The following is a 27,388-nucleotide window of genomic DNA, read 5'->3' on the forward strand; positions in this document are numbered from 1 at the left end:
ACGGGTCTTGTGGAGTCCAGGCCTGACCACCAGGGGGAGCTGCACTATATTATAGGCTGATAGTGTATTATATGTATTATAGATTCATAGTCAGATACCACAGGACACCTTCACAGGTCTTGTGGAGTCCAGGCCTGACCACCAGGGGGAGCTGCACAATATATTTTAGGCTGATAGTGTATTATATGTATTATAGATATATAGTCAGATACCACAGGACACCTTCACAGGTCTTGTAGAGTCCAGACCTGACCACCAGGGGGAGCTGCACTATATTATAGGCTGATAGTGTATTATATGTATTATAGATATATAGTCAGATACCACAGGACACCTTCACAGGTCTTGTGGAGTCCAGACCTGACCACCAGGGGGAGCTGCACTATATTATAGGCTGATAGTGTATTATATATAGTCAGATACCACAGGACACCTTCACAGGTCTTGTAGAGTCCAGACCTGACCACCAGGGGGAGCTGCACTATAGAAGTGTTCTCCCCAGAATTTTTTACCAGCCGAGTGGCATGAAAAAGTAACCGGGTGAGGCGAGATGAGAGAATGGAGAGCCAGTGCTTCTCTGCACAACTCTGCTTACAACAGAGGAGGTGGTGAACTGATGACAGCCGGGTGCTCACCAAAACCAGCCGGGTGGAGCAACCGGCTAAAAGATCCTGCGGAGAACATGGACTATAGTATAGGCTGACAGTGCATTGTATGCATTACAGAAATCCAATTTGGCAATTATGGAATCTGAAGGTTGATTGGCCGTACAATCGCTAGATGTATGGCCACCGTTACCCCTGCCTCTTCAGTGATTTCTGCGTTGATAAAACATGACCCTGGCACAGCGGTGATTATAGGAAAGGTGGGAAGAATGCTGAAGGATGCCATGGAAACTGCCAGCGGAAGACTTATGGCCTACTTTCACAAATATAAAAACACGCAATTACAATGCTGGAGAAAGAGATTGTGTAGAGCATTGAGGAGAGCAACCTATCGGTCCACATCTGCGAGCATCTCGGTACAATTCTGCAACACAGCGGCAGATTTCATTCATCTTCTTTCTACAACCAGAGAGATTAGAGAAATCCCCCCCGACGTGAGGAAGCGTGGAGGAGCTTTCCGCTCGTTCTGTCACTGCCGGTCTGCTCATCAATGAGATTTATCTAATCCCCAGCCCTGTCAATGGTTTTCCCCCGCATCGCGTGCCTCTGGCCCATCGCAAGGACAGCTCCGGAATGAGAGAAATCGCAGTGTGCTGTTTCCACTGCTGATATGTGAGTCAATTCTCCCCTAAAGCAAACGGGCGGCTTGCTGTACTTTTTCTACAGTTGTGTGTTGGGTCGTGTCCAGGGCTGCGGAGTCGGTACAAAAATCATTCAACTGACTCTTCAATTCATGAAGCCACCGACCAGGGCTGTGGAGTCGGATGAGATTTAAACCAAACCCATAGCCTTTGTAAAAAATTAGACTGAGGAGTTGGGAGTAATTTTAGTCTGAGGAGTTGGGAGTAATTTTAGTCTGAGGAGTTGGGAGTCATTTTAGTCTGAGGAGTTGAGAGTCATTTTAGTCTAAGGAGTTGAGAGTCGGTGTTTCACAAACTGAGGAGTCGGATGATTTTTGAACCAATTCCACAGCCCTACCACCGACTCAAGTTACCCAAAAGTGCTCCGTCTCCACAGCCCTGGTCGAGTCATTGCAGGTGGAAGAAGATAGTGAATCGATCTTCAAGCCACACAATCTTTTTTGCAATCACTTTTGCCAACGCTATGAATCGCCAGAAAACGGCAAATACAATCTGAAATGTCCGAATACACCGGAAGCCTTGTAGACTCATTAAAAAAAAAAAAAAAAAAAAAAGACTCCCGCTACAGACATACTACATCTCTGCGGGGGGCACTAGACCTGGAGACGAGCACTTGTGGTGGCCACACCCCTCATCTTCTGCCCCATAAGCCATGCACACAGCCTGACACACATACAGGCCTGGAGAGAGTCAGCAAAGTCTCTGCCTTTCCTGCTCTTACTTGGTCTACAAGCTTCTGCATGAAGTCACATGACCTAGCTCCCCCTAGAGGCGGAATGATAACCAGACACAATGCAGGCTTGGGTCACCATTTCATATCATACAGGCAGCCATTCCAGGGTGTTTACAAGGTCAGCCATGACTGCTGGGGCCACCAGATCTGCCAGTACACGGTCACCTCTGTATGAAGCTTGTCTATTGCTCTGCAGAAACATTATCCTTCCTGTGGCATCTGACAATGCTAGCCAGTAACCACAGCATGTTCTTATCTGATGATAAAATCCTCCTCACACCTCAGAGTAGAGAGACAGAGAGCACACGGCAGCCCTGATAACCTTCAGGATAGGATCACATGAAGACCTGCGGGTGACAGATCACTGCACATTGCTTTACAGTAGGATCGGCCAGAGCCAGGAGGACAGCCCAGCTATTCTGAAACCTCTTGTGGTTCAGGAACCTCAAATGTGCAGGATTAACTCTCTCCGCCCCGCACAAGTCCCACCAACATACCGGTAGAGAACCTGGTTCAACAACAGGGATGTTAGTCCAAAATGACCACAAACAAATGCTTACAGCAACTAAAAGGCCAAATGTTGTGGAAGAAACGGGTGGATGTGACAAACATCACAAATCAGCCACAACACGAGACAGGGGGGACGATTACTGGATAACTGAATAGATTGTACCCTACCAACAGTTTACAAACGTCTCTCAGCTGACCCTCTCCAAACATCATAAGGTACAATGAGAGGACATCAGCACATCAAGGTGTTCATCTAACACCTTTCCAGTGACCCCGGAAATCTGTCGTCAGGAAAGTCGGCTTTCTAAGAACCCCCGAAAATCTACTGTCAGGAAAAACAAAACAACTCCCTACATTGGAGCCGTCGTCAGGGAAAAAGGTGCTACGTGCCAGGGTGCTACGTGCCAGGGTGCTACGTGCCAGGGTGCTACGTGCATTGAAAAGAACACATTGCAATCACAACATATGGAAAACAAAAAGTGAGAGCTATGCTCTCAAGCTCAGTCAGTCATCGGCTCCAATGTAGGGAGTTGAAACATGTTGGGTTTGTGGTGGGGGTCTCTTTTTAATAATTTTGATACATAAGCAATCTCAGTGAGGACTAGGAATGATCAAGTATGATTTAGGACTTAATAGTCAATACATTGATCAGTAATATTGAAACCTACCTCAGTTACTAATATATATGGATTTTTAACGGTAAATAGTCAGAAAAGTCAAGTTTCAGATAACCACAAAAATATATTGTCAGGAAAGTAGAGTGTCCTATAACCCACGAAAATGTATTGTCAGGAATGTCGGCTTTCCAATAACCCCAAAAATATATTGTCAGGAAAGTAGAGTTTCCTATAACCCCCAAAAAATGTATTGTCAGGAAAGTAGAGTTTCCTATCACCCCAGAAAATGTATGGTCAGGAATGTCGGCTTTCCAATAACCACAAAAATATATTGTCAGGAAAGTAGAGTGTCCTATAACCCCCCAAAAATGTATTATCAGGAATGTCAGCTTTCCAATAACCACAAAAATATATTGTCAGGAAAGTAGAGTTTCCTATAACCCCCAAAAAATGTATTGTCAGGAATGTCGGCTTTCCAATAACCCCAAAAATATATTGTCAGGAAAGTCAGGTTTCCAATAACCCTGAAACTGTATTGTCAGGAAAGTAGAGTTTCCGTTAACCCCTCAAAAATGCATTGTCAAGAAAGTCTGTTTTCCAAGAACCCCAAAAAATGGATCGTCAGGAAAGTCGAGTTTCTGGCAACCCAATCCTTCCACATACGATGGCATAATGATGAGGTTTGATGCTGGGAATACACAGGTCGATTCTGGCACTCGATTCTGCGCCCGATCGTTTTGCCCGCTGGATTCTCTTATCTTTAGCTCGTTTTTATCTTTTTTCAATTAACTTAAATGGTGAATCGAGCAGCAAGAGGATCGAACGGTGATCGGACATGTCGGAGATTATCTATCGAGCCGTCTTAATGGCTCAGAATCGAGCCGTGTATTCCCAGCATTACAAGCGGTGAAACTACAACTATGGCAATAAAGAGAGCCACAAACTGATAGAAAGCTTTTCCCAGTATTGGGACCACAATGAAAACCAATCAATAATGACCGCGATAAACCTCATACCCAAAACACTCTACAGCATCTTTACACAGGATGTTTCATAGTAACCTGAAAAAGAGTCTAATTGACAGTATAAAGCTGCCCATTAATGGTGCAATCTTCCCCTCAGATCATTCCATCGGATTCGAAGGAGTCAGAAGTTATCGATTGTTTGCACAAACCTTCCCACAGAACGCGACCCTTCACGGATACTTATCCAACGTGTTTTTATAGGCAATAAAAACACGTTGTGCTGTTTGTTATGCTGTGTCACCGCCAGTAATGCATACTGGCGGGACACAGCATAACAAACAGCACAACGTTTCGGGCCAATCGCCCTTTGTCAAGTGCTCCATCGATTGTTCCCATAAACAGTAAATTAGGGAACGTTCTCTCTTCAGATACGATCCTAAAATCCAACATTCTGATTGAAAAAAAAAATCTGTATTTTAACCGACCATACAATCGTTTCATATCAATTATCTCCACATACTGCGTGGTTTTGATCATAAAAATCGAATTGATTGATTGAATCTAAGGAAAAGAGTATAGTGCATTGAAAAGAAAAAAAATGACTCCCAATTATAAACTAAGACCCAGGATTGTACTAATTGTAGTACAATTATATGCTTGAGTATGACCTTTTCTGAGATAGTAAACTTCTGATACAGTACACTAGTTTTTCCAGTCCATTGGTGTTTACTATAAAGGGATTGTTATGAAAATTTAGAAAATTAAAACAACAATTCTGGTGGTAGAATAACTTGTAAGGCAAAGTAGAGAGCTAGGTGCACGAAGTAAGGACCATCCACTGTACAGCAGGACCTCGTTAGGGTAAACCTCCGGCTATAATAAACTCAGTCCCCAAGCCCTGACCATGAATATACTATGATGAATCCTGATATAGTAAACTACCTGGCCATGTACCCTGCATGTTGCAATAAAGGGATTACTGTAACTGACCTGCACTGAGGATTATAATAAATCTGGCTTTGGTGATGGGAACGGCATATTTTTGCCTTGCAGCACTGGAGTCCAGAGCTGGAATCCCAGCAAAGACAATCTCTGACTGAAGCTTGCTGCCCCCCACACTGAGCGAGATTTCTTCAGACTGGCAGATCAGAAGGCTCTGCCAAAAACTCTAGAACAGTATTATTGCTGTAAACATTTTCTGAAGTCAAACCTGTAGGACATGCCTAGTGATTGCAGCACTGCCATATCACACAACCATCATGTTATTTCTCTAGCGCAGGCATAAGAGGGGAGCAAGCCTTGACTTGGAGGACAGACAGCTTCTCTTTCAGACCCCCTAATAAGTGGCTCATTGTTAAGCAGACATCAGCCAGTGTTAATAACGACCACAGACTCCCCCCAGCGTTGGGATCAGCCTCAGACTAACCTAATAAATGAAATAATACAAAGATTCAAAGCAATTTCCTTCCAAGGAAGACAGAAAAGTAAAATCCAATAAAAGCAGTGAGGTCCATGGCCAACAGCTGCGGTGACAACAACATCCATACCAGCAGATGAGAGGCCTTCTGCTCCTTCCTCACGGCTTCAGATCAGAGGAGGCTTCTAGAGCCTGGATGGCCTGATCTTCAGTGATGTAGACTTCAGGGCCTAGTCTACTGCTCTACCAACACGTTCCAGACACAGTGTGGGTGCAGCCAGAGTCGGGGCATGCTCAGTGCACAGCTCAGCCATTGCATAGCATTCAACAGCAAGAGAAAAAAAACACAGAGAGAGGAAGTGCAAACCAGACTAGCTAATCTCTCAGCTATACCGCTGCTGTCAATCTGCAGCCTGTTCACCTAGCAGAGAACCATGGACAGAGCAGTGCGACCAGCCACTGAACTGCTAGAAATACTCCATCCACACAGCAGATGTCTGCCAGGACAAGAGGACGTCTACAAATACAGTCACCAATCACTAATCTGCTACATAACCTCACCACATCCACACAGCAAGAGCCAATGTCAGCCTGGCCAGGAGGACTTCTACAAATACTCCCTCTCCATCCACACAGCAAGAGCCAATGTCTGCCTGGTCAGGAGGACTTCTACAAATACTCCCTCTCCATCCACACAGCAAGAGCCAATGTCAGCCTGGCCAGGAGGACTTCTACAAATACTCCCTCTCCATTCACACAGCAAGAGCCAATGTCTGCCTGGCCAGGAGGACTTCTACAAATACTCCAGTCACTAAACTGCTACAAATACTCCCTCTCCATCCACACAGCAAGAGCCAATGTCTGCCTGGCCAGGAGGACTTCTACAAATACACCCTCACCAGTCACTAAACTGCTACAAATACTCCCTCTCTCCATCCACACAGCAAGAGCCAATGTCAGCCTGGCCAGGAGGACTTCTACAAATACACCCTCACCAGTCACTAAACTGCTACAAATACTCCCTCTCTCCATCCACACAGCAAGAGCCAATGTCTGCCTGGCCAGGAGGACTTCTACAAATACACCCTCACCAGTCACTAAACTGCTACAAATACTCCCTCTCCATCCACACAGCAAGAGCCAATGTCAGCCTGGCCAGGAGGACTTCTACAAATACACCCTCACCAGTCACTAAACTGCTACAAATACTCCCTCTCCATCCACACAGCAAGAGCCAATGTCAGCCTGGCCAGGAGGACTTCTACAAATACTCCCTCTCCATCCATACAGCAAGAGCCAATGTCAGCCTGGCCAGGAGGACTTCTACAAATACTCCCTCTCCATCCACACAGCAAGAGCCAATGTCAGCCTGGCCAGGAGGACTTCTACAAATACTCCCTCTCCATCCACACAGCAAGAGCCAATGTCAGCCTGGCCAGGAGGACTTCTACAAATACACCCTCACCAGCCACACAGCAAGAGCCAATGTCTGCCTGGCCAGGAGGACTTCTACAAATACTCCCTCTCCATCCACACAGCAAGAGCCAATGTCAGCCTGGCCAGGAGGACTTCTACAAATACTCCCTCTCCATCCACACAGCAAGAGCCAATGTCAGCCTGGTCAGGAGGACTTCTACAAATACACCCTCACCAGCCACACAGCAAGAGCCAATGTCTGCCTGGCCAGGAGGACTTCTACAAATACACCCTCACCAGCCACTAAACTGCTACAAATACTCCCTCTCCATCCACACAGCAAGAGCCAATGTCAGCCTGGCCAGGAGGACTTCTACAAATACTCCCTCTCCATCCACACAGCAAGAGCCAATGTCTGCCTGGTCAGGAGGACTTCTACAAATACACCCTCACCAGCCACACAGCAAGAGCCAATGTCAGCCTGGGCAGGAGAACTTCTACAAATACACCCTCTCCATCCACCAAACACCCTACTTAACCTCCCTACATCCATCAAGAGTCAAAGGCACAAACGCAATTCCCCATTTTCTCCTGGGTGATGTTTTCACAAATGCCCTTTAAACTACTTGCAAACGGAAAAAATGTTGGCTACTTTTTCACCAACCTTTGGAAACTGCTTCAACTGTAAAATGCTTAAAAGTTGTTTTAAAGGATACCTTAGTGCAAACAAAAATTAAAAAAAACTCGGTAGTAGGCATGGGTAGTAGTGAGCTCCCCCCATTCTCCTCCGCTCCCCGCCGTTACTGTGTATCAATCCACTTACGTCCTGCATGGGGGGGGGGTCGCTGCGGACTGCACAGGCACTGCCCGGGGACGCACGTCCTTCATCGTGCGGCCAGGAGCGCTCTGCGCAAATGCACTACATCACAGCTACGTAATGCGCATGTGCTCCCTCCCGCCGGAAAAAACTCAGGAGTTAATTGTGTAAGGGCCAAATTCTTCTACAAATACACTCATTACAGGTCTATAGCTTGGTTATTTCAGTTACAAAGTTCACCAAAACTGATATAATGAAATGAGTCTATTAGTGTGTGATGTGCCAAGCCAATCAGAAAACTGATAAAATGGTGACTGATCCCTACATTACATGGCAAACTCAATCTCATATCAGCTGTCCAGACTGATCACATGCTTCTCCATGACTTCTCCTAGACACGATCATCACTAATCAGAGACTTACATATCTATCACCTGACCACACTGATCACATGCTTCTCCATGACTTCTCCTAGACACGACCATCACTAATCAGAGACTTACATATCTATCACCTGACCACACTGATCACATGCTTATCCATAACTTCTCCTAGACGTGACCATCACTAATCAGAGACTTACATATGTATCAGCTGACCACACTGATCACATGCTTATCCATAACTTCTCCTAGACACGCCCATCACTAATCAGAGACTTACATATCTATCAGCTGACCAGACTGATCACATGCTTCTCCATGACTTCTCCTAGACACGACCATCACTAATCAGAGACTTACATATCTATCAGCTGACCAGACTGATCACATGCTTCTCCATGACTTCTCCTAGACACGACCATCACTAATCAGAGACTTACATATCTATCACCTGACCACACTGATCACATGCTTCTCCATGACTTCTCCTAGACATGACCATCACTAATCAGAGACTTACATATCTATCACCTGACTAGACTGATCACATGCTTCTCCATGACTTCTCCTAGACACGACCATCACTAATCAGAGACTTACATATCTATCAGCTGACCAGACTGATCACATGCTTCTCCATGACTTCTCCTAGACACGACCATCACTAATCAGAGACTTACATATCTATCAGCTGACCAGACTGATCACATGCTTCTCCATGACTTCTCCTAGACACGACCATCACTAATCAGAGACTTACATATCTATCACCTGACCACACTGATCACATTCTTCTCCATGACTTCTCCTAGACATCACCATCACTTATCAGAGACTTACATATCTATCACCTGACCACACTGATCACATGCTTCTCCATGACTTCTCCTAGACACGACCATCACTAATCAGAGACTTACATATCTATCACCTGACCACACTGATCACATGCTTCTCCATGACTTCTTCTAGACATGACCATCACTAATCAGAGCCGTACATATCTATCACCTGACCACACTGATCACATGCTTCTCCATGACTTCTCCTAGACATGGCCACCACTAATCAGAGACTTACATATCTATCACCTGACCAGACTGATCACATGCTTCTCCATGACTTCGCCTAGACATGGCCATCACTTATCAGAGACTTACATATCTATCACCTGACCAGACTGATCACATGCTTCTCCATGACATCTCCTAGACACTACCATCACTAATCAGAGACTTACATATCTATCACCTGACCACACTGATCACATGCTTCTCCATGACTTCTAGACAGGACCATCACCTTTTAGTCCTCAGCACATACACAGCTCATAGAACTCCTGAGTGGCTCTAAAAACATAAAAATGGCAGGAAAATGCAAGTAATGTGCAAGCCAGCCATACCTCACCAACTCAATATCCATCCTCTCGCCAATACGAACACTCTTATGCACACATGGCAAGAAGTTTTGAATCAGGATGATACCATTTATTGGCTAACTTAAAGTTAACCTCCAGACTAAAAATCGACTCAGCAGCACTGAAAAGGCCTGGTGTTTCTTTAACAGTTTTACAGAATCAGAACTTTGTTTCTCTTATACAAGCCTAATTTTTAGCTGCACAAAAGAAAACTGCCTGGGCTTTTTTCCCCTGATGCTGTGCAAAGCATGATGGGATTTCTGATGTTGTTGTTCTCGTTCTGCTGTTTTGGTGCAATTTTTTTTTTTTTTTTTTTTTACATTTTGAATTTGAAATTGAAGTCTAGCGCGTGCAGCTGGGAGGGGTGATCAGGACACAGGATAGTTGGAACTGTGTCTCCTGCTCCTTGTCACCTCCTTTCAACCAAAAAGATGGCTGCCCCCATGACAAAGATGGCAGTCCCCATGAATCACAAACATTTGCCTGTTCTTTTAAAACAGGGCGAGTAAGAGATTATATTACTAATCTATTCTAATTAACATAACTAATGTAACTTAATGACAGTATGTTTGTTTAGGCTGAAGTTCCCCTTTAAGATAATAAGGTAAAGCTTATGGCTGTGCAGCCTTCTTCAGACTTCAATCTTGCATCTTGTAAGCAAACAGGATTGAAGTCTGATGAAGGCTGCACAGCCAAAAGCTTAAAGTGGATTCGAGATGAACTTTTACTCATTGCATAATTGTGTTCCTTTCCTATTGTTTATAGGGAATTCCTCAAGCCAAATACTTTTTTGTTTTTGTTTTAATGGTCTTATTCCCTATAAACTAAACAAGCCATGCCCACAGCTTTTCAGAGAGCCTTGGCATATTAGGAAAGTAGCAAGTGCTCATGGGAGCTCAGTCTGGGCAGGAGGAGGGGGAGGTATTACTAGCCAGAGATTGCAGAGGCAGAGGGGAGGAGGGGGGAGGAGGGGGATTAGGTTTTTTTGCTCAAGATACAGATAAGTCTGCCTCTGTGTAATGTTTACAAACAACATGGCTGCTGCCATTGTATCACAGTAAGAAATAATCATATTCTATTAAAGCTGTTTGCAGCTAGATTTGCTGTGTAAACTAAACTTTAGATAAGATATATAGACAAGTTACTTGTTATAGTTAGTTTTTCATCTCGGATCCGCTTTAACCTTATTATGTTAAGTTAGCCAATAAATAGTATCATCCTGATTCAAAACTCCTCCCTTTTACTGATGGCTGACATGGTACTACACTCTAAATCAGGGGTCTCAAACTCAATTTACCTAGGGGCCGCAGGAGGCAAAGTCAGGATGAGGCTGGGCCGCATAAGGAATTTCACAATCGCGGCGCATCGCCGCCTCTGCCAGCCCCTCTCACTACCTTCACAGAGAGGGGCGGGGAGAGGCGGCGATTGACGTCAGGAGGGGCAGAGCTTTCAGCTCTGCCACTTCCAGGAAATGCCAGCGGATTGCCCCCGGGTGATTTGGGGGCTCTGCAGCCCTCGTTTAGCGGCGGGGATGCGGCAGATTACTTGGGAGCACTGAAGCGAACTATAAGGAAGCTTTTGCCAGCGAGGGCCACAAAATATTGTATCGAGGGCCGCAAATGGCCCGCGGGCCGCGAGTTTGAGACCTCTGCTCTAAATCAACATAGCCACAAAATAAATGTTCCTCTATTAAGGGGGAACAAGATATTTATATTAATAAAAGAAAAAAATTGTTTATAGGTTATCTCCACATCCCGATGTACATTTATACAATTAAATATGGCTAAGTGGGACTTTAAAAGGGTATTCATCGATGTACCATTTTGAAAGAAAAAAAGGAGGTTAATTGGAGAATGTTGAAGACAGGTCAACCAATAGTAGTTAAATTCATAGCTTTATTAACTATATCAAAAAAAAGAAAAAAAAAATCACATGACAAAGATGATTAACAGTACAAAAACAGTTCACTATAAAAGGAGAAGGACTTTGTAATGTTAGAGTGCACACATAGCTGATTGGTACCACTCATGCTTACTGAATAGGATCTGATACAGGAGAATTCTGTTTTTAGGGAATAGCTCTCCACACCAAAAGATCCCTGTAGAGAAAAGGTGCCCGTTTCAATATTTCAATGTTTTATACATAAAAGTGTGTGAGCCAAGAAGTTCATAAATCTCAACGCATTTCGTGGAACATTTATACAGTAGTGTTCACTTCTTCAGGAGAGAATCCTGGCAACGCGTTTCGTGAAACATTTATACAGTACTGTTCACTTCTTCAGGAGAGAATCCTGGCAACGCGTTTCGTGAAACATTTATACAGTACTGTTCACTTCTTCAGGAGAGAATCCTGGCAACGCGTTTCGTGAAACATCTATACAGTAGAGTTCACTTCTTCAGGAGAGAATCCTGGCAACGCGTTTCGTGAAACATCTATACAGTACTGTTCACTTCTTCAGGAGAGAATCCTGGCAACGCGTTTCGTGAAACATCTATACAGTACTGTTCACTTCTTCAGGAGAGAATCCTGGCAACGCGTTTCGTGAAACATCTATACAGTAGTGTTCACTTCTTCAGGAGAGAATCCTGGCAACGCGTTTCGTGAAACATTTATACAGTACTGTTCACTTCTTCAGGAGAGAATCCTGGCAACGCGTTTCATGAAACATCTATACAGTAGTGTTCACTTCTTCAGGAGAGAATCCTGGCAACGCGTTTCGTGAAATATCTATACAGTAGTGTTCACTTCTTCAGGAGAGAATCCTGGCAACGCGTTTCATGAAACATCTATACAGTAGTGTTCACTTCTTCAGGAGAGAATCCTGGCAACGCGTTTCGTGAAACATCTATACAGTAGTGTTCACTTCTTCAGGAGAGAATCCTGGCAACGCGTTTCGTGAAACATCTATACAGTAGTGTTCACTTCTTCAGGAGAGAATCCTGGCAACGCGTTTCGTGAAACATCTATACAGTAGTGTTCACTTCTTCAGGAGAGAATCCCGGCAACGCGTTTCGTGAAACATCTATACAGTAGAGTTTACTTCTTCAGGAGAGAATCCTGGCATCATGTCAGTAAAGCAGGTTTCAGAATAAGTCTCGGTTCCCATGTGGTTCAATTTATGACAGACTTCCCCAAAATCCCCAAATCAATTTGCAGACTCACTTTCTGGGGAAGAGGGGAGTACTTTCATTCACATTTCTTGTGAAATCAAGTGTTGGAATCTGCACCGATCACTCCTCGATTTCTGTTTGTGGCGATCACTGGCATTATCAGGCAGCCATAGCGATAGCGCTGTATACAGTCCCGTCCAAATGTACAAAAAATGACAAAAGCGCATTCACTGCTGTGCCCCTCCCTGATGGAGACCACAGGAAGTCAGGGGTACATCTCACCCGCCAGACCGAAATGCAACCAGCAGATGGTCTGTCCTCCACCTGCACTACAACGATGGAACATTTGTAAAGCACATTTCTCCAAAAGCGCATACAACCAAAGAGTTGCAAAATAACTGACTAGAGTTTAAAGGGATACTGTAGGAGGGTCGGGGGAAAATGAGCTGAACTTACCCGGGGCTTCTAATGGTCCCCCGCAGACATTCTGTGCCCGCGCAGCCACTCACCGATGCTCCGGCCCCGCCTCCAGTTCACTTCTGGAATTTCAGACTTTAAAGTCTGAAAACCACTGCGCCTGCACGCCTGTGTCCTCGCTCCCGCTGATGTCACCAGGAGTGTACTGCGCAGACACAGATCATACATCATCAGCTGGATCGAGGACACGGCAACGCAGGCGCAGTGGTATTCAGACTTTAAAGTCTGAAATTGTAGAAGTGAACCGGAGGCGGGGCCGGAGCATCGGTGAGTGGCTGCGCGGGCACAGGATGCCTGCGGGGGGCGGAGCATCGGTGAGTGGCTGCGCGGGCACAGGATGTCTGCGGGGGATCATTAGAAGCTCCGGGTAAGTTCAACTCATTTCCCCCCCGACCCCCCTACAGTGTCCCTTTAACTGAAAATAAAAAATGCTCTATATTCACTGTAAAATGAACTCCGAAAGCTTACGTGAAAACGTTTACCACAAAAACTGTCTGTGTGCAAAAATGAGATTGTACAACGTTTACATAGTCCGACTGTAACGTGAACAGTCAGCTTAAGGGCCTTTTTCCACTACCCTGCGATTTGATTCCGATCGCAAAACGCAAGGTACATTAAACGAATGGAAACGGCAGCAGCAATTTCCTTTAGTGCGATCCGATTACGATGCGATTTTGGTCCAAGCGCAATAGTCTTCCTGCTGCGTTTTGGATGCGATTGAGCTCTACAATACTGAGTATAGTAGCTCACTCACAAGGTGGAAATTGAAATGCGATCGCATTTCATAGTGGAAGAGAGCCCTAAGGCCAGTTTCACACTGCACATCTGTAGTTACGGTGCTGCACGGGCCTTCGGGAATGACCGTGGTAATCCCTGCCTGGCAGCAGGCCACGCAGGAAGTGACACACCAGCTTCCTGTGGCCAAATTGATGATGTGCGCGGAAGTGTATTGCTAAAATACGCTTCCACGCATGCGCGACGCATAAAACTTGCTGCAGACGTTTTAAAACAGACGCATTGCCATAGACATATGAAAGGCCTCAGAAATGCAAATCAGCGACTGGCTTATGGAGAGGGGACGCGTTGTAACCTATAGAGCTGTCCTTGTCCCGGTTCCAGCGCCGTCCCCCTTCCAATCTGTCGCCTCCGGGAGCCCTCGGAAGGTTTCAGAAGCATTTGTGTCCCCAGGCAAAAAATCAGCACATTTGACCAGTACGGCCACGTTCACATCATGAAACGCAGATGGCCATGCATTTGGAAGGCAATGCGTACGATCACACGCCATACGCGTTTGTATGCTTTGCGTGGAATGGGTCAGCCGTGCGTTGTTAACAAATGCGTGCAGCATGTGTTCCCGGACGGCACTGGTACGGAACACATGCAGTGTGAACATTGTCTATGAACTGTCTGATGTCGTGTGTCTGCCTCCTGCACGCATTGCCAAAATCCGGACAGCAACGCGTGCAGTGTGAACAGGGCCTTAGTGGAATACCTGGAAAGAGGGCGACACACTGGAGTGAGGGGACAGACCAAGGACAGGGGAGGCTGTAAAGGATCAAGGTAAGTATAGGGGAGTATCTGCAGGGCTGTGGAGTCGGAGTTGGAGTCAGAGTCGAGTAGTCGGAATCGGGGCAATTTTGGGCACCCGGAGTCAGAGTCGTTGATTTCATAAACTGAGGAGTTGGAGTCGGATAATTTTTGTACAAAATCCACATCACAGTTAAGTATTAGACTAAGGAGTCGGAGTCGAGGAGTCGGAGCCATTTTGGTTACCCGGAGTCGGAGATGGAGTTGGAGTCGTGGTTTCATAAACTGAGGAGTCTGAGTCGGAAGATTTTTGTACAGACTCCACAGCCCTGAGTATCGGATTTATTTTTTATTTATTTCACTTCAGTATTTACTTAGGAATCCGGCGCAGGAGAGAGACCTAAAAAACCCTAAAATCTCTGTCGCCATTCTCCTGAGACAATCAAAACTTTACAGGCCCAGACACAGTATAAGCGCTTTTCTGAGCGCTTTGCGGTTGATTTGCGCTTTTTAAAAATTCCTCCTAGTCACTTTCATTAAAATTGCGGTAAAAATTACAGCGATTTTTCACGTACGCGTTTGCAGCGATTTTTACACTATTTTTACTGCGATTTTAATGAAAGTGAATAGGGGAAATGTTAAAAAAGCGCTCAGAAAGCGCTAATCAAACGCAAAACGCTCAGAAAAGCGCTTCTAGTGTGGATCCGGCCTAAAGCTGCATTTTTAATGTTTGAAATACCAAATAAGATTGCGTGCTTCCATAAAGGATCTATTTACAATTAGGATCTGAAGTACAACTGTATATGAACAGTTTATGATCACTTCAGGTTCGGTTAAAAGACCCACTAAATTCAGCAATAAACTCAACTGGTCAAAAATATTTTCACACCATCTGATCAAAAAACAGACGCAACATTCAGAGGAGTAATAAATTACAAACATATTTCACGATATTCAAATTCCTGAATCATTTTACAGGGTTTTTAAAGGGAAACTGTAACCAAGAATTGAACTTTATCCTAATCAGTATCCTATACCCTCTTACCCATGAGAAATCTATTCTTTTTCTCACCATAGATCATCAGGGGGCTCTGTATGGCTGATATTGTGGTGAAACCCCTCCCACAGTGTGATGTCAGGAGGACCATGGTGCTGACATCACACTGTGGGAGCCTTGTTGCATTGTGGGAAATAACAGCTGTTTCCAACTCCCAAAAAAGCAAGCAGCAGCTACTTCCACTGACATCACCTACCAGCAGTAAAAATGTCACCATGTAATAAATGTCAGAATGTACATCAGGGAGAGGAAAGATTTTACAATGAGCAAACACTGACTAAATCATTTATACATAATTATTGTAAAAATGAGGCACTTTTTTATTACATTATTTTCGCTGGAGTTCCTCATTAAGTTAGGGCTTGTTATGAGAGCTTTAAGATTTTTTTAAAAAGTGCTTGTGCAATGAATTTCAATGAGAGGGTTCTCACCAGAGATGGGCGAATGGTTAGCTTGAGAACACTACATGGAGAATGATCTGAGGGTCACATCCGTGTGCGCAAGCTTCCATAGTACTGCACAGACGCTCTTCCGCGGGGCCGCACGTCCCTGATTGCGCGCCCGCAGCCAGGAGTGCTCTGCATGATGTCAAGCGTGTGCGCAGAGCGCTCCTGGCTGCGGGTGCGCAATCAGGGACGTGCGGCCCCGCGGGAAAGCGCATGTGCAGTACTATGGAAGCTTGCGCACACAGATGTGAGGTCATTCCCCATGTAGTGTTCGCAAGCGAAGCATTCGCCCATCTCTACTTCTCACATGAGCATTGAGCTTTCTTTCCAATCAGGAACGTGGGTCCTGCACCATTTTCTGAGCATTTGCACTTCAATACAGTATAGAAAAATCGATAAGCGTTTGGATAAGCGATTTTGTGAGCGCTTTGCAATAGAAAGTACAATAAATATATTGAGTTCCAGGTCAAAGACGTCACTTCCTGATTGTCTGCAGAAAGAAAGGCTCAAATCGCCAAACAAAAACGCTTGTAAAAAATGCAAACCGCTCAAAAAACGCTTTCAAATCGATTTGCGATCAGCGGTTGCACATTATAATATGATCTGGTCTGGGAACGAGCATCTGTGACAGACAGAAATGAATTCCTCTCTCACCCCTCACACAAAATAAGCGCCTGTTTTCTGCGGAGGTGTAAAAGCCAAACATTTCATATATAAATGGCCAAACTGCGGCCACAATACAAAGACGCAGAGACTTACAAACGCCACAACTCAGCCAGGAAGGCTCGCATTTCCCCGCTATGCGAGTTTTTCTATTTATATCAGGGCTGTGGAGTCGGTCCAAAAATCCACCGACTCCAACTCCTCAGTTTAGGATTCCACCGACTCCGACTCCACGACTCCGACTCCTCTAATTTGCATATTACAATTTTGTTGATTAAAAGTATGTAACATGAAATTCGTCTCTTAACTGCCAACGCTTAGGAATTTTACAAGACAACTGAAGTGAGAAGGATATGTAGACTACTATATTTATTCCCTTTAGACTAAAACTAGTCCTTGGTAAGAGTACTTGTAAAAGGTACAAACCGAAACAAAGAACATCTATCAGGCCCTAGGCAATGTAAGTGTGGGTACATGTAAGAATGATGTGCAGGTACTCTGCAGGGGAATGAGGAGATTCTTTCTCTATTACACATTCTTCATGCACAATCTGAACATGGATCAGGCCCTAGGCAATGTAAGTGTGGGTACATGTAAGAATGATGTGCAGGTACTCTGCAGGGGAATGAGGAGATTGTAAACAGACAACACCTCTGTGTTCAATGTGCACAGCATTCTCAGTGGATTCCCTGCAGCTCTGTGGAGAGTGCATATGTAGAGTATAGTACTACTGTGTAACAAAGTAAACCTGAGACAGATGAAATTAAAGTTTTATACATACCTGGGGCTTCCTCCAGCCGCCTTCAGGATAATCAGTCCCTCGTTGTCCTCCTCCACCACCTGGATCTTCTGCTATGAGTCCAGGTACTTGAGCCAGTCAGGCGTAGTGCGCATGCACACACTCCACCGCCAGGAGCATACTACACCTGTGCAGCACTATTGCGCAGGTGCAGAATGTTCCTGGCTGTGGGAGCGGCATGCGGCCGGACAGCGCTGACTGGCTGAATTACCAGGACTCATAGCAGAAGATCCGGGTGGTGGAGGACAGCGAGGGACTGATTAGCCTGAACGGGGCTGGAGGAAGCCCCAGGTATGTATAAAACTTTACTTTTCATCCGTCTCAGTTACCCTTTAATTTGTAGTCACCAAACCAAATTTTAATAACATATCAAATTATTTGATTTCATCAGCAAAGGGAGTGCATATATTTGCATAAATCAGCATCAATGCAGAATTATTTCCATCTCATTGACCATCTCTATTAGTGACACAGCTACACATCAGGCTTTATTCTTACAGCATAGATGTTATTTAGTATATATAAGAGATTCCTGTGTACACATCATATATACAGTCACAATCAGATATGTATATCTGACTTTAAAAATACGGGGACTGCTTTATTGAAGCAGCACAAGTATCTAATTTTGATTGGTTTATTTCATTTTTGTGGACTGAGCACAGCTATTACTGTATATATACATTATTTTTAATGACTATTATCTGAGAAATAGAACATTTTATCATATTTTCTATTTTAATTACAGTTACAAATTCATTAGGAGTCGGTGCATTTTTTCCCGACTCCGACTCCAGGCACCCAAAATTGTCCGACTCCACGACTCCGACTCCACGACTCCGACTCCACGACTCCGACTCCACGACTCCGACTCCACGACTCCACAGCCCTGATTTATATTGAGTATTTTTTTCCCGTGTCTAGGCACGATTTTAGTGCGATCGTTTTCACATTGCGTTTTTTCAATAATTCGTTAGTAAAAAAAAAAACGAAGTTAAAATAAAAACAATTGTATTGTGACGCATTGCGTTGGCAATTTTCTTCCTCTCTGATTTGCTTTACCCTAAACACAGGAAAAATGCCTAGTATGCTATTGCCGTGTGCTGGCAGGTGAATAATAAGTATGTTATTTCCGTGTGCTGGCAGGTTGATGGGCATTGGGCAATCGCTGTGTACACAGACATCTCTCCATGAGAGGATATTGCTAGACCAGGCATGGGCAAACTGTTACGGAACTATAAGTCCCACAATGCATTTGCCTTTATGAGTCATGACTGTGGCTGTCAGACTCCTGCAATGCATTGTGGGACTTCCGTAACAGCTGGAGGGCCAAGTTTGCCCATGTCTGTGGTAGACCTATACACTAAGGCACTGAAGCTGTTGTGATGACCAAGTAATTACATGGACAGCTCCTGAACCCGATTAACCCCTGAAAAGTTTCCAGTAGCCCCACAATAACGCCAGATCCCGAGGAAACAAAACATCTCATCTAATTTTACAATCGACAAAAGTCAGACATACATAAATACAAGAGAGAGGAACAAGCTGATTGCCTGGAGATCACACTGAGATGATCAATAACAGCCAATAGCGTATGATCGATGAACCTCCAGATCCCGGCCACACATACGGCACATGGAACGTTTGTACGATATTGGCTTGGAGCATTTTGCTTGCATTTGAGGGGGAAGCATTCTGCAGTCAGTGAAGCAGTAAGGTGTTAATCTGTCCCCTCAATCTCCTGATTTCTCTGCAGACATCCCCCTTGCCTGATTATAAATACATGATTTCATCGGAACACCCCAAGGTGACCACACTCCGACCTCTACAAACTCCATCTACAGAGTTCCCTGCCCAGATCGCTGACAAGCCACCCAACCTGCAGATCCTTCACTTGCCAGCTTCAAACCTTCGCAGCAAGAATAGAGAGCAAGTCCTGGTGAGAAGTTCTGCAGAGCAGAGCCCGAGTCATACATGTCTACAGGGCAATGCTGGTGCCAAGTCACTATATGCAAACACACTTCCCATGTGCCTGGAGGAGACAACAGACAAAGATTGCAGCCAGCGACCAGCCGGTGGAGAGAGCTGAGCCTCCAGAGGAGCAAGGTTTCCAGGCCTCCCAGCCACCGATCACATGACATACCTCCATCGCAGGCCACTGGGCCATCCACTCCTTCCAGCAGCAGCTCAGGCCTAGTGTGGAGTCCTCATGAGCAGCTACAACACACAGAGACACACACTGAGCATGCTCAAACCTGGCTCTTCCCTCCAGCTGGAGATCATGAATAGAAGAGGGACCAGGAAGACCTTCCACCACTTCAGCTCTGATGAATAGACTGACCAACACAATGCTTTACAAACAATAGCCCAGCTAAGTGCCTGAACCAGCATTACACAAGCTGGGGGGGGGGGGGGGGGGGATTGTCTCAACTAACTATATTCAGACTTCACAGCCATCCAGGGATCAACACAGAGAAGGTTTCCAAGAGGTGGTGACCCAGGCTTGGCAGGAGACATCCCTGCAGCCATGCGGGCAAAGCTCCAAACACAGATCACACAGGGCACAACAGACACTTCAGCTCCACCACGGCGGATCCCCTCCGTGAATCCCTCCACTGGCTTCCTATCCAGTCCAGAATCAGATTCAAGATACTGTGTCTGACCTACAAATCTGTCCACAAAACCTGTCCAACCTACATTTCTGATCTTACTCAGAGGTACACACCTAGCCGCTCACTCCGCTCTTCCAATGAACTTCGCCTGACCGTCCCCCGCATCACCCAGTCCCATGCACGCCTCCAGGACTTCTCAAGAGCTGCTCCAACACTATGGAACACCCTACCTCCATCCATTAGGGCAGCCCCCTCCTTCAACATCTTCAAGAAGGCCCTCAAAACTCACCTTTTCACCCTACTACCTCTCACAAGTGCTCTAAACCTACAACGGAACTCTGGTCCCCTACCATTCGTGTCCCTACCTCTCCCTCTAGATTGTAAGCCTTTGGGCAGGGTCCTCCTCCTTTTGTGTCCTACCTGATCATGCACCTCCATTACTGTGAACCCATGCTATGCATCTGAGTGAACCTAACTTGCCTAATCTCCATGCTCCATCCAGTGACTAGCCATTACATTGTACTCATACTGTGCTGCCTGATCTGGTCTCTCTTGTATTCCTGTATTGTTGTATTGCTGTATGTCACCCCTAAATATTGTCTGTAACCTAAACTAATGTCCAGCGCTGCGTAATATGTTGGCGCTTTATAAATACAATAAATATATATGTCACAAATCCAATCCTAACACTTCAACACACAGGAAATGAGAGGATTTATAAACCATTCCCAGAATCTTTCCCAACAGCGGTACAATCCCCAAACCTGAAGAGCACCACTCTGCCTGGAGGAAACCCAACCTTACTGACGTCCAGGTAACTGGGCCTCACATATCCCAGCTGGGGCCTGGGCGTTGTTCCTGATCAGGGGAGTCAGCAGGTCACCCCGGAGTCCGGTATACATGTTATCCAGCCTGGACTCACACACAAAGGATTTCACTGATAAAATCGGGTGAACGTGTTGGGTCCAGTCTGACAGGAACCACAATTTCCACACACCAATCAAATCTGGAATGAAGTGGTAGCCGAAAGGCAGCTGTTGGCTAATCATCAGTTCCCTGAAGGTTTTATACACACGTGCAACATAACACACAACCAACCGCACGACATGACCAATCGCATGACATGTGGTTTACTCCAGTGTTTCTAAGCATTTAGTTGATATGTACCCCTTTTAAAACCCTGTACTCACCAAGTACCCCCTAGTATAGCAAACATTATCACAAGTACTCCTTGACAAATAATATTTCATCGTAGTACATGATAAGTGGTTATAAACAATTTCCAATCATTTACTATTGCTTTTAATTAGCTAAAATGCTAATTTGGTGTTTAAATAAGATTTATCATTTTTTAAAACTCTACATTTGTTATTCTTGGTTAAGTTTATCAAGCTGAGTACCCCCTGGAACCATCAGAAGTACCCCCTGGGGTACGCGTACCACGTGTTGAGAACCTAGGGTTTACCTGACAAGTACCTACACACACACCAACTAACTAAATACCCAACTCACTTAAAGGGAAGCTTCAGGGAGGGTGGGGAAAAAATAAAAATCAATTTCCACTTATCTGGGGCTTCCTCCAGCCCGTGGCAGGCAGGAGGTGCCCTCGCCGCCGCTCCGCAGGCTCCCGGTGGTCTCCGGTGGCCGACCCGACCTGGCCAGGCCAGCTGCCAGGTCGGGCTCTTCTGCGCTCCAAGTCCTTGTACTTCTGCGTCCCACGCCGGCGCTCTGACGTCATCGGACGTCCGCCGGGCTGCACTGCGCATGCGCAGAACTACTGCGCATGCGCAGTACAGCCCGGCGGACGTCCTATGACGTCAGAGCGCCGACGTGGGACGCAGAAGTGCCAGGAAATGGAGCGCAGAAGAGCCCGACCTGGCAGCCGGCCTGGCCAGGTCGGGTCGGCCACCGGAGACCACCGGGAGCGGCGGCGAGGGCACCTCCTGCCTGCCACGGGCTGGAGGAAGCCCCAGGTAAGTGGAAATTGATTTTTATTTTTTCCCCACCCTCCCTGAACCTTCCCTTTAAAGACTATGCGTGCAAGCTAAACGACAAATCGCAACAACAAAGCTGTTCAAAAGAGTTGTACACACGTCCCAACCTGCCTGATACTTGGTCAGATGGATCCACCAATTAGATCTGGCAAACAACCTGTTGTCAGTTGGTCATTATTATTATTTAGTATTTATATAGTACTGACATTTATATAGTCTTGTAATATAGTCATGTCACTGACTGTCCCTCAGAGGAACTCACTATCTAATCCTACCATAGTCGTATGTCTATGTATGTATTGTGTAATGTATGTATATTAGTCTAGGGCCAATTTAAGGGGAAGCCAATTAACTTATCTGTATGTTTTTTGGGATGTGGGAGGAAATCTGAGTGCCCGGAGGAAACCCTCACAGACACGGGGAGAACATACAAACTCCTTGCAGATGTTGACCTGGCTGGGATTGGAACCGGGGACCCAGCGCTGCAAGGCGAGAGCACTAACCACTACGTCACCGTGCTGCCCGGTGGTCATCGGGTTGTTTGCCAGCCGCACACACGGCCAACTGTCTTCTAACAGAGAAAGTTTAGAAGATTATACGCGTGTACATGCATTAACGTGGCCACACAGCATACAATTAAAAATTCAAATTTTTCACCAATTCGATAATTTTGATCGGTTGTCCCGAAAACTCGAGAGTTTTTCTTTGTTTTCTTCGAATTTCGATTTTTGGAGGTTGGACAAAAATTCAGACCAACTTTATGAAGAATTGTATGGTGTGTGATGGATTGTCACAGTTCCAATCAATTTTTTTCTGAGCTTTCAATTATTTTATTTATGATTGCGGAAAAATTTAACATCGGTGTAACGATGCAAAAATCTGACCAATTAACCAGTCAGAACAATTGATTGCCATTCTTGAATTGAACAGATACAGATACATTGTATGGTGTGTGTGGTCCCCTTTATGCACAATGACATTTTCTGGCAGATTTCGGCCTAGTTCACATTATAAATCGCAAGCGCTGAGCGCAGGAGAAGTGCGCCCTCTACGTATCTCTCCGGCTACAGCTGTTGGATAGAGGCGCAAACAGCGCACTTCTCTTACGTCAGACTGGCCGTGACTGACAGCAGTGCGGGGACCCGGTACTGGAGCTGCGAGCAGCGGAGGACGGCAGCGTGGGAACGATCAGAGTGGATGGGGCTGGAGGAAGCCGCAGGTATGTATAAATCTAATATTCATTTCATCCAGCTCTGGTACCCTCAGTCCAGCAACACGTCCAGAATCACCTGTCCTGATCACTGCCTGGCGACAGGAACGCACTGTGTGAGCTCAGCCTTAGCGTTCCCGAGGTGTTCATTTCAACTGAACATTGATCAAATCATTCCCAAGATCGGTTTTCACAGCTGAGAACGTATGTTACCGTCCAACCCTCACTGACCCTTTACCAGACCAACAGGGCCGGTTCAAGTAACAATTGGGCCCTAGGGCAAAATTAGCCTGGGGGCCCCCCAACAGACAACCCCCGACCAAAAAGAGTCATTAGAGGCCCTTTGTTGCAGCCACATTTCCCTCCTGGGCCCCTGAGCTGGCTGCTGACCCTCCCCAATCACCTCCCAACTTAACAGACTCTGCAGAGTCCCTGGGGAGCAACAGTTAAGATGGGGGAGGGACACCTTGAGGGACCCTACAGGCTCTGGGGCCACCGCCCATTTTTCCTATGGTAGCTCCGGCCCTGCAGACCAAACTGTTCACCAACGCCTTCAATCCATCAGTTATCCAAAATCAGTCCGACGTTAAACGATTTAGGCTCCCTGCGCACTGCACGTGATTCCGATTTTTACTCGTTACTGCATGCTGCGTTTTTTCCTCCGTTTTTCTGTTGATTGCATTCAGGGAAAATCGCAATTGCAAAACGGAATCGCCAAACGGATTTGCAGTGTGCAGGGAGCCTAAGGAGGGCTGTCCTGCTGATCCTCTGCCTCTAATACGTTTAGCCACAGCCCCTGAACAAGCATGCAGCGGATCAGGTGCTCTGACTGAAGTGTGACTGGATTAGCTGCATGCTTGTTTCAGGTGTGTGATTCAGACACTACTGCAGCCAAAGAGATCAGCAGGGCTTCCAGGCGACTGGTATTGTGTAACAGGAAATAGATAGGTCAGTCTCATATCACTTCAGGTGTGATTTTAAAATCTAGCATCCACAACCATCACCCAACATTGTGTAGCGCCCCCTTTTTGCCAGATCAATAAATGTCTGATATGAATGTTTAGTGCTTTCCAATCCCCTCTCCACAGACCTAAACAAGCTGCAGCCAAGCAGAGTGTCTGTACAGTGATTAATCCTGAAACCGTCACCCACAAGGATCACCACTGGTTATTATTCCCCATCTATGATGGTCTTATGGCTATGCTAATAATCTGTGGGACGTCACGCTGCCCTATAACTAACGAAATAATCCATCGTGTAGCGCACTGCGAATGGAAGAGCGTGACAGTGGTCCGTCCACGACTGAGCAGCGAGCGCGTCTCACACAGACCACTTACCCTCATTCCAGCCATCTGATCCAACTAACAAAGCAGGGAAACTGTGAAGAGGGAATAGAGAAGAATGGAAGGAGGATCTGTAGAAATATCGCATCATTATTCTGATTTGCTGCACAGTGAATGGAGTTCAGACAAGTGAAAACATCTAATGGGTAGAAACAGTGCAGCGTGCGTCCGGCGTGTAATGGAACGCGCTATTGAGGGTAGGCTGCCCTCTCCCTCTCTGTGCACGCTCCCTCTCCACGCTCCCTCTCTGTGCGCACTCCCGCATGCCTGTGTGTAGCAGATGCTGTCGGGAGCGCACTGGGCATCTGCAGTTACTGTGATGATATATTGGGGTGAGGAAGATATGTACGGTAATATGCGGAATATCGCCGCCGTATGGTATCGCACAGAAGCGTATTTCTTTCCTTTTTCTCGCTGTGTCACATGGGTATGTCAGCCAGTCTGGCTTTGAAGGTATTGGCAGCTAGCTTCATGGACGGTTAATGTGATTGTGTGTGTGTGTGTCAATAGACCTATATTTGCATTGAATTCCTCGGGAAGCAGGGAGCGACTGTGTGTGTCTGCGTGGCATTCTCGTATTCGGCCTAAGGGCTGGTTCAGACGGACGTCTGCGTAGCGTCGCGTCTGGGGGCGTTGCGGCGGCTGAGCGGTCAGGCTTTCAGTAGCCTTCGGTCGCGTCGTGATGCTGTTGCGGTTTTTTTTTCCCGTAGGGGAACATTAGCCGTCGCGGTTGGCCGCTCCCTGGAAGCTACATGTTGCTTCCAGGGGCAGCCCGAACGCTCGCGAAAATCGGGACCCGAACGCCGCGTTCGGGTAAAAGCGCGCAAAAGCTTGGTGTAAACGCTCTCATTCACTTGAATGGGAGCGTTTACCGCGACGGTCCGAACGCTTGCGGTAAACGCTCCGCAAGCGTCCGTCTGAACCAGCCCTAAAGCGCAAAGCTGACCCGAGTACGAAGACGCGAATTGCGTGCTGAGCACTCGACAGCAGAGTGGACGTGTCTAGCAACAGCTAGTGGTGGCAGTGAAAAGTGTTCTGAGGGGTCCCAGCCTTGTTTTTAGCTTGAATAAGGCTGCTCCCCGCTTGATCTGGTCAAACCCACAGTCGGGAACCGTATACGCAGGCGTGCAGCGGGTCGGTTCCTGACAGTTACTAATGTTTCTGGTCTGCGCATGCTCAGGACGCTCTCGGTCGAGGCTGCGCTGCCTAGTCGGTTGGGAACGTAATCAGTTTTGGTGCGATTGTGATTTTGGCGCTGAAGATGGATGCTCCTCAGTGACAAATATTAAAGTGGATCAGAGATGAAAAACTAACTATAACAAGTAACTTGTCTATATATTTTAACTAAAGTTTAGATCATTTACACAGCAAATCTAGCTGCAAACAGCTTTAACAGAATATGATTGATTATTTCTTCCTGTGATACGACAGCAGCCATGTTGTTTGTAAACATTACACAGAGGCAGACTTATCTGCATCTTCAGCAAAAAACCTAATCCCTCCCTCGTCCTCCCTCCTCCCCTCTGCCTCTGAAATCTCTGGCTAGTAATACCTCCCCCTCCTCCTGCCCAGACTGAGCTCCCATGAGCCCTCGCTACTGTCTGAAAATGCCAAGGCTCTCTGGAGAACCTGTGGGCGTGGCTTCTTTCGTTTATAGGGAATTAGAGTATTAAACAAAAACAAAAAAGTATGTGGCTTGAGGAATGCCCTATAAACAATAGGAAAGGAACACAATTATGCAATGTGTAAAAGTTTATCTCGGATCCACTGTAAAGTGTACCAGAGATGGTACAACTATCGCTAATTTATACTTACCTGGGGCTTCCTCCAGCCCCATCAGCACCAGGGCCTCCCTTGTCGTCCTCTATGGCCCCTCCTTTCTGGCGCTACAACTCCCGGTAATACAGTCAGTTGCTGCTTCTGCACATTCACACCCCTGCCACGCTCCCATCCCCTGGAGTGTTCTGCACCTGCAATAGGGACAGGAGCGCGACAAGGGGCGTGTGCGCGGCAGAGCTGCACATGCACAGAAGGCCGCGACTGCCCAGATTACCGGGACTCATAGCGGCATAACGGAGGGGCTAAAGAGGACAGCGAGGGAGGCCACGCCGATAATGGGGCTGGAGGAAGCCCTAGGTAAGTATAAATAACGGCTAGTGAACCATCTCTGGTACACTAAGAATTTAGCATGGTGCCAGGCGGCAGACACTACTGCAGCCAGAGAGATCAGCAGGACTGCCAGGCAATGGCAGTCCTGCTGATCTCTCTGGCTGCAGTAGTGTCTGAATCACACAAGAAGCAAGCATGCAGCTAATCCTGTCTGATCTGGCAATGTCAGAAACACCTGATATGCTGCATGCTTGTTCAGGGGCTATGGCGGAAAGTACTAGAGGCAGAGGATCAGCATGACAGCCAGGTAACTGGTATTGTTTGAAAGGTAATAAAAATGGCAGCCTCCATATTCCTCTCACTTCAGTTGTCCTTTCATCACACTGCACGTTGCGGAGCACAATTCAGCAGCACGTGCAGAGTGTGCGACACGCAGAGACATCAGAAGTGCATGGCCTGC

At 46.2% G+C, this 27,388-nt stretch overlaps 1 protein-coding gene across 6 annotated transcripts in view; it reads right to left on the minus strand.

The window, feature by feature from the left end:
* EHMT1 (euchromatic histone lysine methyltransferase 1) overlaps positions 1–27,388 on the minus strand; it is a 185,417-nt gene that overhangs the window by 135,529 nt on the left and 22,500 nt on the right. The window contains exon 1 of one of the 6 annotated variants that reach the window (XM_068249179.1): positions 19,804–19,863. The exons of 1 other annotated variant lie outside the window; for it this stretch is intronic. In XM_068249179.1, coding sequence (XP_068105280.1) covers positions 19,804–19,827 — 24 coding nt within the window. In that variant the 5' untranslated portion in view covers positions 19,828–19,863. Of the gene's footprint in view, positions 1–2,717; positions 2,815–5,557; positions 5,578–5,678; positions 5,821–19,539; positions 19,615–19,803; positions 19,864–27,388 lie in introns of those variants that run through there. 4 more of the 6 variants (XM_068249184.1, XM_068249182.1, XM_068249185.1 and 1 more) reach the window with 4 other exon arrangements.

This window comes from Hyperolius riggenbachi, chromosome 8 (assembly GCF_040937935.1).
Source record: "Hyperolius riggenbachi isolate aHypRig1 chromosome 8, aHypRig1.pri, whole genome shotgun sequence".
NCBI lineage: Eukaryota > Metazoa > Chordata > Amphibia > Anura > Hyperoliidae > Hyperolius > Hyperolius riggenbachi.